Raw genomic sequence first — 15241 nt, 5'->3', positions numbered from 1 at the left:
TTTTTATTACTATTATTATTATTATTATTATTATTATTATTATTATTATTATTATTATTATTATTATTATTATTATTATCATTGGCATTATTATCTTTAGTTTAATGGATCATTACCCCCCCCCCCCCTCCCGCTTCGTTGTTTTGGTTTCTTGAGACGCAAACTGACTGATATCGTTGTATTTCTTATCCTCGCGTTTTGTGTGCTGTGTCGCGTTGAATCACCGCATGACTGTGTATACGTATAGCTATAGCTATGCGTGTAGCTTTCACTATATTGCGATATCGGGTATATTCAGATCTGTACCCTGTCTCCTCTTATTTTCTGTTAATTGTAAGTTCTTGGAAACACGATCGCGGTATCTATAAATAAAACAAAGTATACATTTTGCCTCGTGTTCCGGCAGTATGAACCGTTAGACGCGAACAGGCCTCCGCCTTTCCCACGCATAACGTGTAGTGCGCGCTCCTTCCTTGACGCGCGGATGGCGTGCAAGCCGCATGCCGCGTCCCACAGCATCGCAGGCACACGCAGGCGCGCGTGCGGCTAACGCATTTAAATTGGAAGCGCGCGGGAAGCGAAGACGAAACGGCCGTTCCCCTTTCACGCGAGATACGCGCGGAGCCGACTGGAACTTTCTTTTTATTCTTTTCTGCGGGGGTTCGCTTGCGGTCCAGCGGCGCCGATAAAGCTCGTACACCGCGACGACGACGTGAGCAACTTTCGCCCATTTCCGGAGTTTTCAGAGCGGCGCGGACGGAGGAGCGGCCGCACGACGGCGTATTCAGGTCGAAGCACTGCCGCCGCGAGATGCCAGCCGACCGCCGCCGCTGCGCGATCTCTCTTCGAGAGGCAGCGAGAAGCCTTTAGACGAGAGAAAATAAAGAAAGGAAAAGGGAAAACTCGTTTCACTCTCGTCGCCGCGAGAACGGGTTCCCATGCATCCTATGCGGCATTGCGAAGGCATAGCGCGTGAACACACACACATACAAGTACACACATGCCGAAGCAACGGCGGTTTGTGTTTGTTTCGCATCCAATTCGCTTCACCTACTTCCAGGACGACTCGTTATTCTTGTTATTTCCCAGCCCGCTTGTCTGCCGGCGGGACTCAAGGCCCTTCCGTCCTGCCGAGCCGCTTTCTGTGTGTGCCGTCCCGCCAAAGCAACGTTTGCGGCTCGCTAGCTTGCTCTGGAGAGCTGGGAGAGGGGTCGTGTATTATACTATAACCACGCCAGGAAAAGGAAGGCCCCACGCATGGTCTTCTTCCCCTTCGCGGAGAAATCTGACGAGCTGCAGAAAGGGCACCACTTCTTTCTTCGCCGTCTAATCGTTTTTGGTTTCTTTTTTTTTTTCGTTAAAAGGAAACCGCTGTCGGGCAAGCCGGAAGGCAAGCGTGCGTTTCAGTGGGAGGACTGCCGCTGTGTATCTCGTGGTCGCCCGAGAAGAGGAAGGAGGGGTGCGCGAGTCTGTCCGTTAGCAGCCCGCCTGCCTTGATGGCCGGGCAGGCGCGTTTCCATTCCTGGAGGCGCGGCTGCCCACCCGCCCGTATGCTGTCGGCACATTGTACATTACACTTACACAGTGGGCGCTGGATTTATATATACTGTAGCGGTTTCTTTTTCGCTCACTACCTGCACGAAAGAGTTCGCTGCCTCAAGTTTGTTTCAGTAAATGACATCGTTTCCATTTCTCTGGCCGCCTATACCTGATCAGTTGCGAAACCCACGAAAAGAAGGGAATATATTGTTTCAAAAGCGTCGCTTCAATTCGCATCGTGGTCAGTGGAGCTTGCGCATATAATAACGGAAAACAAAACGTGAGACGGCTTGTATCGATGATACCGGCCTAAAAACGAAACAAACCAGGAAGTTAGCGACCTAACGTTGTGCGAAGCACGAGATTCTTCTGTGCTCAAAAACGTGCAATGTGCATTGCACATTTTATACCCTGAGTCCTAGATTAACAGCGAAAATGGGAAGCATTTCAAGCCGATCCTGGACAACCGCTCTAGATCTAAGGCCTACGGACGAATGACGTCAGCTGCAAAGCACCAGGTACATTTTTATCAAGTTATTTCACAATATGTGTGTAGAGGATGTCATTTAATCTATGATACAAATGAAGGAACCCAATAGTCACAGAAACCAAGGAACGCATAGGGGAATGTTTCTATCTTTTTTTTTTAATTTGTGGCGTTTATCAATGGAAAATTAGTAGCGTGATTATTTTATGGCTAAAAGATAATTGATTACACAGGAGATGACCGCGTTAATTTCGGTGTTGTTGCTAACAAAGGTAAAAAATAAACACCCAAAAGTCGGACAATGTCAAACTTTATTACTGAAACTGTACTATAAGGAGTGAATCTGGCAATAAGTAGATGTCTTGCGAATAGGCTTTATTGAAACCGAACTGCAGTTGGATTCAGCAGCGAATATCACTAACTTTCATTACACAGCTCGTGTTCTAACTATAATTGCGCCTAATTGCTAATACTCGAAAGCGCTGCAATCGCAATACGATAAATGCAAGAACTCCAACGACCTTGTCGCAGACTGTTATTGCTTGATTGGATCGCTGTAAGAGTCCAAGGGTATTTAGCACACAATCTCCGGAGCATTCAGTGAGAATGCGCGTTCTTTTCTACAGGCAGTCTCGTCAGCACAGCGGCGCCCGTTTCGAGTGGGTGGCTGTGGCTTGCCGGACAGCCCTGACTCACTTCCCCGCGTATACCTGTGAAGTGCATTTTTGTTCGGAGAGTGACGCAATTTTCATGGCTGGCTGAGAAAAGCCCCGGGACGTGGTTCCACGCACCGTCGGCTGCCGACGCGTTCTTTGTGGCAGAGCTCGTCGAACTGCAGGGTCGCATTGCCCCCTTCTCTTCCCCCCACCCCCCTTTTTTTTTTTGCGGTGCCGCATGGCAGCGCCTAAACATAGTTCTTCGTCGCTGTCTGCGCATGTTAGTTTCGTTAAACGCTTCGTTAACGACTACGGATGAAGTGGAGTAACTACAGCGGAGGAGCTGTGCTCCTACGAAGAAGCTATCTAAAAACGCTCTACTGAATAATTTACCTTTGCAACTCCACGTAATCGAAGCCAGCAGAATGGAAAATGAGTGCCTCATAAAATAGCCTGAACGCCTTACAATACGTTGAATACCATTATTCTCTGGAGCAGTCATTAACAGCGGAGCGATACATTGGTGAGGGCGCCTATTTCGTCTCTCCGATTGCCGCTACGCGTGAATGCAAAAGTTCTTCTCTAATTAGCATTGAGAAGTCTGCGATTTCAAACAGTGAACCGACAGGAAAGGGCAATGAGAAGTGGCGCTTCGAGCTGGTGACAAGAGCTAGTTTTAAAGCCGATAAAAAAAGGGCGCAAAAAGCACAAAGTGAGCTACAGACGGAGAATTCCCAAAAAGGTCGCCAACTGTCACGTCTAGCAGGCGGTAATTAATAAAGGATATACCGTCAACACTGTCCTGGTCTGGTGATCATTGTTTGACAAAAAAAAAGTGCTAAAATATGGTTGGTCTTATATTTTCCTTCTTCCACGTCAAACAAACGTCGCCGATAGTAGAAACCTTAGGCGCGCTTTTATCTTTGGTTGAAAGAACAGATTCTGCTTTCGAAAGTAATGCGTGCGCTCCGCGCATGTTAATTAGCAGGCAAGACGCCCGTTCATACCATGGGAGGCGCAACCGCAAAATATTGGAATAAGAGCAGTCGGTGCATACATTTAATTAGGGAGTTAGTTTACCAGCGCAAGGCAGGAAATTATTCCATAGCATTATAGACATATCATCCTACATATGATTACTTAGGATTGTATAGCATAAGCGGTGAGAACATCATGTTCCTCATATGCGCACACGTAACGAAGGTGTTGTATTCCTCGTAAGCACAAGCGTACTATTCGAGGGCTCCGTAGTCCTTATATGCTCTGGTCATGTGATGGGTGAGGTACCGAGATATGTACAGTCGTGGAAAGAATAACATGTACAGAGTCGGTCAAAAGTTCCCAGGCCACAGGGTCTGCTTTTGAGTAACGACACCCCTGACGCTCAAAATATCATTAAAGGGTAGAAGAAGTATTGTTCTATACCCTCTGAGGACACTGATAGCTTTATCGGCATCTTAGGTGCCAAGCTATACCGACGAAAAGCAGACCCTGCGGCCTAGGAATTTTTGACCGATCCTGTATCGCGCTTCGGCATTCCAACACTCCTCTCACACAGCGTAGCTTGAAGTGGAGGAGTCCGCTGCTTTTGCGCAGAAGCGCGCAAACAGCATTTACGCACACAAATATCAAATACCAATTAATTAGGTAACGCCTTCAGAAGAGTTTGACTCTCGAAGCGCATACAGTCCGCGACTATACGGTATACGTCTAGCGCTTTCGCCCGGGCCGAAGAAGAACGGAAGAACACACTTCTTAAAATTTCAACGATTCGTCGCTCAGCCACGCCGCGTTTCGACACCACAGAGACCACGAGCCCTGCTCTGTATGGCATACGCATGCCCTGCTGCCCCGAGGCCAAAATCCTTGGCACAGCGTGCGGACGCGGCATAAAATGGGTCGTGCTCTCTCGTGCATCGCACTCGCTCGAAGGGGCACGCAAGGCGCTCTATGTGCGATTCGCGCTCTGGTAGCTATGTACCGTATTGCCGAGATTAAAACCTGTCCTTTCGATTGCTATCACACGACTCTACGAACTTTTGCATTCTTACGGCCGCATTTCGGAAAAAAAAAGTATACGAAGTAGCGTATGAAGAAAATGTCTTGTTTAAATAGCATATTCGGGATGTTTTGAATGACTAAATGGAGCAGAGCAGAAGTGTGGGCTAGTTGGCGAATATTCATGGGGAGAAAAACAGCGCAAAGTAGACGAGACACACAAGATGAGGAAGACACCGTACGCGCTGACCCGCTACGGAAGCTTTAAGGGAGAGGTGAATGAATATATAGAGAGAACCACCGGAAACTGCGCACATCACGACCGCGATGCTCGGCATGCGTTTTAACTCCACTCGGTATACTCTCCATGCGTACGTTCTAATTTATCGATAAGAGTGGAACAGGTAAAGGAACGCCGAGAACAAATAGAGGTAGGGCTGTATTGATAGATTGCCGCTTCCTAATGACACATAGGCTGCTGTCACTGAAAACGGGGCATTTATATACAAAGATATAAAAAAGAACCACAGAATGAAATACACATATAGCCGCCGTCGGCTGTTTTTGCAAGCGAACTGCAGTGACGTTAAGATAGATTTTTGAAGCTGATCTTTGAGACTCCGAGGTATACAGAGCCATTCATTTCCAAATGGGGATCACGGATTCCTTTTCACGTCTTGAGGTCCTGAGTTTAAATCGGGTTGAGGGGAGGAGAGGGAAGAATGCGCATGTCTAAATCCAATTTTCTCCCAACAAACGTGAGTATAGCTACAAAGAGCTGAAAAATCGAGATTTTCTAAGCATGACAATTGTGCGCAGTTGTCTTCCATGTTAGCCCTTATGCTGGCTGAAGAACCGCGAGATTCTGTGGGATCCTTGAATGCCGCGGAGAATACGTGTCTCCGTCCCTTCAGCGGGAGGACCGCTGACATGCTATAAGGAAGCAAAAGAAGATGTGTGTAAGGTAAAAAAAGATTAGCGTCACGTAGAGTGGCGGTTAAATTCGCGTTAATTCGGTATATACACCTTTACGTCGACACTGGACCGCGTGGCCGCCGGGCAACGATCGGTCACAGCGACGGCCCGCAGCGCCACACGTCGGCGCAGCCGCGCGGGTCACGTCGTCCCCGTCCCCCAAGGATTTCCCGCTAAAGTGAGCGAACGCTCGGTTCGTTCGATTCGGCGATTAAGCGCCTTTACCGTCGCGCCGGTTAAGCCGCCGCGCGCGCTGCTGTGCTACGGGCGTAACTACGTGCCTCCGCAGCGGCTGCCGGCGGGACCGCTTCCCCGGTCGACCGCCTTTTCTCCACCGCGGGTCGAACATGCGGTGATCTCCCCCCGCGCGCGCGTGCGCGCTTTGCTCGCGGGCCTGCAGCGCGCGTCTGGAATCAGGGCCAATGCAAGCAGCGCGCCGATAAGGCCAAGACAAAGCGGTTAGTCATACGGCCAGGGCGTGCGTGGTGTGGTGGTGATTCGGGCGTGTTTCGATCGTGCATATCGGGAACACTGCTAGAAACCCGCAGCAAACGGGCTCGATGTCGTTCGCTGACCTTGACTGCGCTGTGCTTCGCGTCGGATATCGTTACGAGCTCCCAGTTGGCTCGTTTAGAAAAGTACGAGCTCGAAAAAAAAAACAAACAAAGCAATAACAGCAAGCTTCAAACGTTCCTGACTAAATGATTCGTGTATACAAACGTAGGTACTATCGGGGACAAAAGTCTCCAGGACACGCAAGAAGCGATCGAAGCACATTAGTGTAATGTGCACCAGCGGTCATTTCCTTTCACTACCATACACCCTGCAGTAAGTGAGTAGGACCTACGCCACCGTAACTCCGGTCTCGAGACACCGGCTAATAATAATACAGCTACCAGCTTCGTCTGTCGTTCGCTCGTCCTGAAGACCTTTGTCCCCGATAACAGATACGCAAACGGATATGCACTGTGAACAGTCAGTGCACTTTTTCTCTTGTGAACAATGCAGCACGTGCAGTACATTTCATAAGGCTTTTTTTTTTTCAACTTAGAGGAAGCTGGAACCTACAGCGGAGCTTGAAGCGCGATATAGGTGCAGTGATTGAGAGCAGGGTACGCAGAGTGCTGTCGTGTGCGTAACCCTGCATGTATATCACTGCACAGTGCATGACACAGATAGTTGCGCGGTAACTACTGAAGGAGAGGTAACTGGCCAAAGAATGCGCAATTCAGGTGGAGAAAGAATAGTCTCGGAAGTTTTGTTTTGTTTGCGTTAAGACCGACCGGTAGTATGCGTTTCCGAGAGAAAAACTAGGGGGCAGCACCGTTGGACATCGCCTATATCGTATTTGAGTGTATTTTTAATTTTTAATTGCCTTTAACTGTGCGAGACGCGTGGACCGTTGCAGGCGGAACGTTGTGAAACTTCACAAGAGACCACATGTGGCCGAGGCATTCATGTAAGCGCGGATTTATCTTAAACGCTCCCTCTCTTTATCGTTGCTGCAGAATCCTGCGCCACGTAGTGGTCATGTACGCTTGCAGGATCCACCAATACATGGCGCAGTCGCATATATTGAGAGAGCGGGGAAAGAAAACGAAATATATCTATCTTTATAAATCGGATTTTTAAAGGTTTCGTTCAAAAGTTCAGAACTTTCTGATTGCCAGCTTTTGCCGAACTTCCAGCGATCAGTATTTAATTAAGCAACCTTAATTAATAACCCGATAAACTGATATCCTCCTCCGAAGAAAAGTAATCAAGCTGCATACCCCCAAAAGCAGAGCTGTACGCGCTGAAACCTTTTTTCCTGTTTTGCCCAACACGTAATTTGTCTAGCGCAACAGGTTACCAAAACCGTAACCCGACTCTAAGCTATAGACAGGTAATATGATACAGTATTTTGTCGCTAACGGACTAATGGTCGCCCTTGGAGGGACTAATCTGGTTGTAGCAACGCAGTTACTCCCCTTAAGACTAAGCCATGTAGCCAGTTTCATCCTTTCTGGCTTAGAGTGCATGAGATACGGCACTCTCGGGGTTGAACCGCCATGGTTGTTGTGTGAAAGACAGTATAATTACGCTACGGGTCGTCATCTGTCAAAGACAGAAAAATGGCGCGCATCACTGCAATATGTATACTGATGTAGGCCTACTTTGACACTTTTTCTTTCTTTAAATTAACAGATGATACTGGTTCCTCGGCGAGCGTCCAGGGCCAGTGCCCTATAAAATCATTCGGCGCGACCTACTGCGTAACAAAGCCGAAATGGTGTCCTTTAAACGCATGCAGCGTGAAAGAGTGACCCCCGTGTCCGAGAGGTGCTTACATCTTACACACGCGCACGAGGAGATGCGCGAAAGAGAGTCAAGAAACGCCCGCGTAACGGCAGCAATACGCACACACATACGCGCAGCCCGTTCGCGGTTGTCTGTTCAAGAAAAGAGAAGTTGGTCGCGCGCTCGGGCCTGAAAAAAAAGCGAGCGCTTGGCCCGACGAGTTTCTCCCAAGTCAATTAGCTCGCATGGCCGGCCACGCGTTGCGTCCCGTGGGCCACGGTCCCTGAGCAAACTGAAAGAAGCGCCTCAAGAGACTGCAGTTGCGTGGCGTGCGACTCTCCAGACTTCTTTTCTCGGACCCTCTTTCGCCACTTATCAGAGAAACTGTACGCAGAACAGTTTCCAGGCTGTGTCTTTGTGGGTATAGAGAAAGAGCGGTCGTTGTAATTGCTCGGATGCGTATACAGGCTTACTGCGCAGTTGGTGGCAGCGGCATCTTTTAGCATATATCCAGTCTTCGTGGGAAAAAGTATAGTATATCTATAAGAACGGGCGCTCAACGCGTTTAGGCTTGCTTGTTGCGCAGGTTGGGTAAAATGGAACCCGGCTACAGCCACGCTTATACCGCGAAAAACGAAGTAAAAAGGGCTAAATAAGGAGTGGATTATTTTCCTTGGCGTTTTACTTGACCTGTGTTCAAGAGGAACCGACCGAGAATGGAGGCGTATACGCCTTATCTTCCCGGAAGTCGAGGATGACGCCTGTTCGCCTTAACCGCCGCGGTGACTCAGTGGTTAAGGCGCTCGGCTACTGATCCGGAGTTCCCTGGTTCGAACCCGACCGCGGCGCCTGCGTTTCGATGGAGGTGAAACGAAAAGGCGCCCTTGTGCTGTGCGATGTCAGTGCGCGTTAAAGATCCCCAGGTGGACGAAATTATGCCGAAGACCTCCACTACGGCACCTTTCTCTTCCTTTCTTCTTTCACTCCATCCTTTAGCCCTTCCCTACGGCGCGGTTCGGGTGTCCACCGAGATGTGAGGCATATACTGCGCCATTTCCTTTCCCCAACAACCAATTTTAGCAATTTTCCTGCTCGCCGGAAAACGGCGACTCATTCGGGATGTGTTCGAATGTATATTGTGGCAAAATATGGCGCGCATGTATATAGTTTGTTCTGTGTAAAAAGGAAGAAAAAAAGAGCTATTCTGAGTCCGTGCCGTGTGGGTGCCTCGCTCGTGAATGCAGCTGTCGGGCCTGGCGCTGATCGGCCTGGGCGCGTTCCTGCTGATCGACGAGCACCGGTCGACGCTGTTCCGGCTCTTCCGGGTGGACGAGAACTACGCGCTCCCGCAGTACCTGGCGTACGCGCTCATCGGCACGGGCCTGCTGGTGCTGCTCATCGGCTTCTTCGGCTGCTGCGGCGCCGTCAAGGAGAGCAAGTGCCTGCTGGGCACCTATTTCGCCTTCCTCTTCGTAATACTCGCCTGCGAGCTGGCCATCGGCATATTCGCCGTCATCTTCCAGGACAAGGTGTGTATACCTGTGCGCTGCTGCGGCCCTGTGTGCGGGCAGTAGTTAAGCTCTCCAGTCCAGAGTCACTTGACGTCCGTCTCTCTGGAGGCACATTTCGTTAGGACCTTATTTATTTATTTATTTCCTCAAAGGTCTCGGTTGAGACATTACATGAGGGAGTGGACGGTATCTGGCAAACAATGGTAAAAAAATGTTAAGATGAAAGGTTGGCGACGCTCCGCTTGAATTCTAGTGGGTTGATGATAATGGCAACTTCGGTGGGCAGGTCATTCCAGTCTCGTGCAGTACGCTGAAAAAATGACTGCTGAAATGTCACAGTATGGGCTTGTAGGGGATACACTGCGTTACTGTGGCTGAACCGGGCGATGCGGTGGGCTCTTTTTATGTAGGGGTTATCAAGAGGCAAAGAATGGAAAAATTTATGAAAAAGGTTAAGACGTGCTATCTTACGGCGCGAGGCTAGGGGGGGCAAGTTGATTCGAGCTTTTAGTGCGGAGATGCTTGAGTGGTAGGAATAATTTGATAGAATGAATCGTGTTGCGCGGTTCTGAACCAATTCGAGGGCGTTAGTAAGATTAACGTGGTGCGGATCAAAAATAGCGTTAGCATACTCAAGCTTGGGACGCACAAAGGTTTGAAAAGCAAGCTGTTTAATAGGGGGAGGAGCTCATCGGTCCTTATAGAGGACAGGCTTATCTTCAGGCCCTAAAGTCAGCGCAGAGTGGACAGGAGGTACGCGACTTTTTCAGAAGGAGGATGGATTTTAAAGAGTACAAAGACGGTCACGTGACACTTGAAATTGGTGAAAAATATACACAAAACATTCGGAACGTGCAACAAGCAGTTTGAGAAACCCCCCAAAAATATGCTCGAAAGCTTCGTCACTGAAAGAGCAGTGGCGATGCCAGGGACCACACTTTCCAACATCGGTCGACTGGGGCAATGCTGTTTGGTCTTTGCCAGGAGAAAACACCACTCTGCTGGATCAAGTGGCCCTTCATACTGTCACTGTTATGAGCATCACTCATAAGCGGGACGGTAGCGGCGAAATCGGGAGACTTCGGCCGAAACAATAATTTCCGTGCGCAGGGCCTCGCAACCTCTGAAGGTGCGACTAGCACTTGCGGATTCGGACGGCGCACTCCGATATATATGCAGCATACTTTGCCCGGACAGCGGCTGTGGAACGGTCCGCCGCATCGACTGAACGTCATCCAAGCGTGGTTCCCCGGACGGGTAATCAAGCTGTCGCTTGGAGCTTGCGTGCATTGTCTCTCGACGTCCTGAAAAAGTGACGCTGAAGGCTATATGACCGCGTGCCGAGAGGGAAACTACTTCCTGAATGTCACCGTCCGGACAGACAGCGCCCGTCACTGCAGAAGGAGGTGGTCTTCTTCAGACACGCTATGGTGGAGCTTGCCGGCTTGCGTACACCTGAATAGGAAGGCACGGAACGGCGAAATCAACGGCGTTTGTAAGAAGCATTTGAAACGCGGGAGGATGGCGTAGAAGAGAGCTCAAACAATGCACAGTTCTGAGAGGGTCGCAGCGTTCATCAGCGGAGTTATAAAAAAAAGTAAAAAGGTTTAGGTTTTCTCGCAACCAAGACGACAGGTGGCGCTAACGAGGGCAGGGCATGGTAACGTCATTATGTACTGCAATCGATGCACTTACGCGACTCCACCCTTTTTGCCCGTGAAGTACTCCACAGAAGATGCCAACTATTCTTTGTAGCACTAAGCGCTGATCTAGATGTACGGCTATGGGAGAGAATCCTTCATACATATATGGCTACAGCATCCGCGTCGCCGTTATAACCTCAATGTTGCAAAAGGGGAATTCTCGGATCCTTAGCTAATGTCCAGAATCTATTACCTGCCGGAGAATGCGCGGTCTTGTAATAATGCATTTTTTTTTGCGTCCCACCGTGAAGGAAGCAATGCCAGCTCAATATGCGAGGGAAAATATGCGGCCGCTCAGGAAAAAAAAAAAAAGAAACTAATGGTTGAAATTGCAGACTCTGCACAGCCGTGGACGAAAGGCTTGTACGCGAGGTGTATAAAGTTTTCCGTGTGCCGCTGTTGTTTCTTTCAGATATTATCAGGTATTAAGGAGGACTTGAACCACGCCCTGAAGAGAGAATACGGGAAGAAGACCCACGTGACCACTGCCTTCGATTGGGCACAAGCCAAGGTAAGGCCATTTATCCGTGCATGGCGGATTCCTATGCAGATACCGTTCGCCTATTTTTTTTTCTTAGGGGACCGCAGAGACGGCGCATGCAGTTATTGATCATTAACTTATTGTTAGTTGGGCTGCTATTATTGTCTTTGTTTTTTCCTTCATGCGACTGTGTCTAAACATTGCACTAAACGCGCTGCGGACCCGTAATCGACTACATTGTTTTGTTATAAGCTTCATTTCACTTGTTGTGCCCTTAGGATTTTTAATGAAAAAAGATAACACCTACGATACGAGAGTTTCGGAACTCAGATGAGTTATAACTTCGACTTATGCACAGCAAGCAAAATGAGACCTATCACTGTAATAAGTGTGGCAAACGATAATCTGAACAGCGGCTCTTTGTAGAAACTTTGAACCTACTAAAAGTTATAATATTTACGCATAGCGGTATTTACACAACCTCACTTCTATAGGAAGCAATACAAGTCCAGCTTACAAATGAAAGCTCAGCGGGAGCTCAGAACAGCGCGCTAACTCTGAAAGACGGGAACGAGCAAGGGAATACTGCCAGTGACTCGCTCAGTGCTTCCCGGATACACGCCTCTTCAAGCTGTTTACAGGAATAAGCGGGCCAGTAACCCATACCGTGCACCGTTTATGACAGCTTCGAAGGGGTCGAAGTGCCGCCCGCATTTACGGTGTGTGCATGGGCACGACGACACATCAGCGTCGACGAGAGATACATGTTTGTATCTCGAGCGTTTGTTTTTTCGCGCGCGGCGCGCTCAAAGCGAAACTTTTTTTCTTTTTCGTTATATCGAGAACGTTTGTTTATAACTGTTCGCTATATCGAAGCGAAAGAGCGTCTGACGGCGGCTCTTCCTCCCGCGGGGCGGCGGCCGCAGATGCTGTGCTGCGGCGTGTCCGGACCGGGCGACTACGCGGAGAGCGTGTGGAAGGCGGAGAGCATCGGCCGCGGCGACAACGTGAGCAAGACGTGCTGCCGTCTGCGAGACGAGGGCGAGCCGGACTCGCACAAGAACCCGCGGCCGCTCAACGAGACGCTCTGCCAGAACATGGACATGAAGCCGCACAACCCCTACAGGCACAACACAGTACGTGTGTGTACACGGCCGTGCGTGGTGCCCATTCCCCTCCTCTTGTCTCCTTGCAGACCGAGTACTGTTCGCGATGTATATATGCCGCCTTGGGCGAGCGCTTCGCTGCATCACTTCTCGTCGTAAACCCAGCGGGCCCCTCACCGAAGATCGGTCGCAGGCCTGCAGTCTTGAGACGAGAGCGCGATTGACTGCTTGTGTGCTTAGACGGCCGCTCACATCTCTGCGACGCATCAGCTGTAGAAGGAGGGGTTGCAGGAAAAAAAAAAAAAGTGTACAGGAGCGGTCGTGGCCTCTTCGCCCACATTTGAGGGGAAGAAGGACTGCGCGTCTGTTTTAACGACGGCGGAAGATATCGTCGAGGTTCAAGGGAAGCGGGGGGGTGCACAATATGAAAAAGCAGCTTTGTCTTTCTGCGTTGCAGGCTCTGTTTGTATAGATGTGCTTGCGTTGGTGAACTCGTCGTATAAAATAACTGCGCGCGACAAAACATCGCGTCTCTAAACAGCATGCAGAAAACGGCACAGAGACGAAACAGAATAAATAAAGACAGAATGGCGAAAAGCCGCACTCTTCAAAACAGCACACTGAGAAAACGGCACAATGACAAAATATCAGAGCGCGGAACCTTGAGGGACGAGTATAAAAGCGTCAGTAGACCATATATCAGCGGAAAAATTGACTGGTATACGCATATAGCTCTATAGTGAGAAAGGGCAACAAAATTCAGTGGCTAAACGTACCTACCTACCTACCATCCGCTAGCGTGAGCGCTTCCACTGCGCGATTATATCTATTGCGTCCCTAAACCAGCTTATTCGTCGCAAGAGTATTGGCGAGGGGCGTGTGACTGCGCTGGGGAGCTTGAAAAGCGCCTTAATGGGGTCCAGTTTGAATAAACAAACTCGCATAAACGACCTAGGCTGTCCGACTTCGTATGTTTTGGAGTAGACTGGAAAGTTCACTTAGTAAGAACTTTGGATGCAATGAATTCAGTCCACACAACCGCCAGGTTCGTTAAAAGTGGGCTCGACTTACCACGATTTTTCTAAAAAGAAGATCATCGAGCGCAAAGTCTGCTGGGCCATTGGCGTGGAATTACGTACACCGGTCCATTACACTCTCATAGGCTCGATCCGCAAAGCTGCATCCTTTCTGCTCTGTGCTGTTTTGTCGCTGTGCTGTTCTTTATAGGCGTGCTGTTATTTTCGCGCACTGTTTTGTCACCGCGCTGTTTTTTCCGCCGTGCTGTTTTGTTGCGGTGCCGTGTTTTTGTGTGCTGCTGTGGCGTGTGCTGTTTTGTAGCTTGATGTCCTTTTTAGTCCCCTCTGGTGAAATATCGTTGGCTTAATTTGCTTTCAGGGCTGCTTGAGCGCCTTGGAGGAATTTATCAAACAAGAGAGCACGATGCTGATAGCCGTGGGCTGCGGTGTTGCTGGCTTGGAGGTGAGTTGTTGTCCTTTAAAAAAAAAAAAAAGAGGGGGTATACTCTGCACGGGTATACTCTCTTGCGCTCACAGTCACCTGCTCATACGGTGCAGGTCACATGATTGTGCCCGTATACCGAAGTTCAGTTTGTATCTGTAATGGAATAGCATCGAGCCGTGCGCTAAATAATCGCGATAGTACAGGAGACGCGGTAGCTGCAGGACAGCGGTTGATCGCGAATCGATGCTGTAAAGGTTCGCAGGCTCTAAGAATTCGTTGCCCGCGATATTTACAGGCGGAACTGCAGCCGAATGTTCCTTCCTCGAAAGCTGCATGACCAACTCCATATGCGGGCACCTAGTGCTCGGACTCCTTCCACCGAGACTTCTGTAATGAGGCGCGTTCCTGCAGCACACCACTAAAGCTAGGAGAAATAAAGTTTGGTTCGTGTATGGTTTAACGGGCCTGCAAGACGAGGTAGCCGGAGCCGAAAAAAAGGGAGCGCGTGAGCTGGACTGCGGCAGGTTTCAAGTCAACTTTTTTTCAGAGTACGACTGAAAAGCTACGTACGCGCGATTACCGACGTTTTTAACAGCAGCTGTAATTGGCAGCAATGGCTGAGTCGTTCGAAAAAGCTTTGCAATACCGTGTCCCAAATAATAAAGCGCAGCAGACTGTAAGGTCAAACCGCGTCGTCAAAGCTGTATCGCCTGCCGACATTTTGTGGCCCTGAGGTAAGCTTCAGCTGTGCCACTTGGCGATTAGTACGTCCTGATGACGATAGTAGATTTTTATGGCGCAATGGCATCTGTGGCCAAAGAGCTCCATGGCACAAGGTGTTTTCATTTGCTCAAGGTGGGATCAAAGACCCCTCTCCCAAGCATTTCACCTTAACGAAGCCGAGCACCAGGCCAGGGGAAACTTGTACCCATTGTATCACCGGTGGGTACACGGCGTCACTGGGGATCGAAACCCGCACCTCGCGCATGTGAGATGGGTGCTGATTAGTACTTCCTGTTTCTATCTAGGTGGCCTCCGGCACAA

The 15241-nt window shown here is 49.4% G+C and overlaps 1 protein-coding gene across 1 annotated transcript in view; it reads left to right on the top strand.

Annotated features, from left to right (window-relative positions):
• Positions 1-15241, top strand: part of LOC144129194 (CD9 antigen-like) — a 44341-nt gene that overhangs the window by 22187 nt on the left and 6913 nt on the right. Inside the window, exons 3-6 of the mRNA XM_077663174.1 lie at positions 9180-9464; positions 11562-11660; positions 12557-12766; positions 14132-14215. Of these exons, the coding sequence (XP_077519300.1) occupies positions 9180-9464; positions 11562-11660; positions 12557-12766; positions 14132-14215 (678 nt within the window). The remainder of the gene's footprint in view (positions 1-9179; positions 9465-11561; positions 11661-12556; positions 12767-14131; positions 14216-15241) is intronic.

This window comes from Amblyomma americanum, chromosome 4, assembly GCF_052857255.1.
Source record: "Amblyomma americanum isolate KBUSLIRL-KWMA chromosome 4, ASM5285725v1, whole genome shotgun sequence".
Lineage (NCBI taxonomy): Eukaryota > Metazoa > Arthropoda > Arachnida > Ixodida > Ixodidae > Amblyomma > Amblyomma americanum.
The sequence above is the reverse complement of the archived record's forward strand: the minus strand, read 5'-3'. Positions and strand labels throughout refer to the sequence as shown.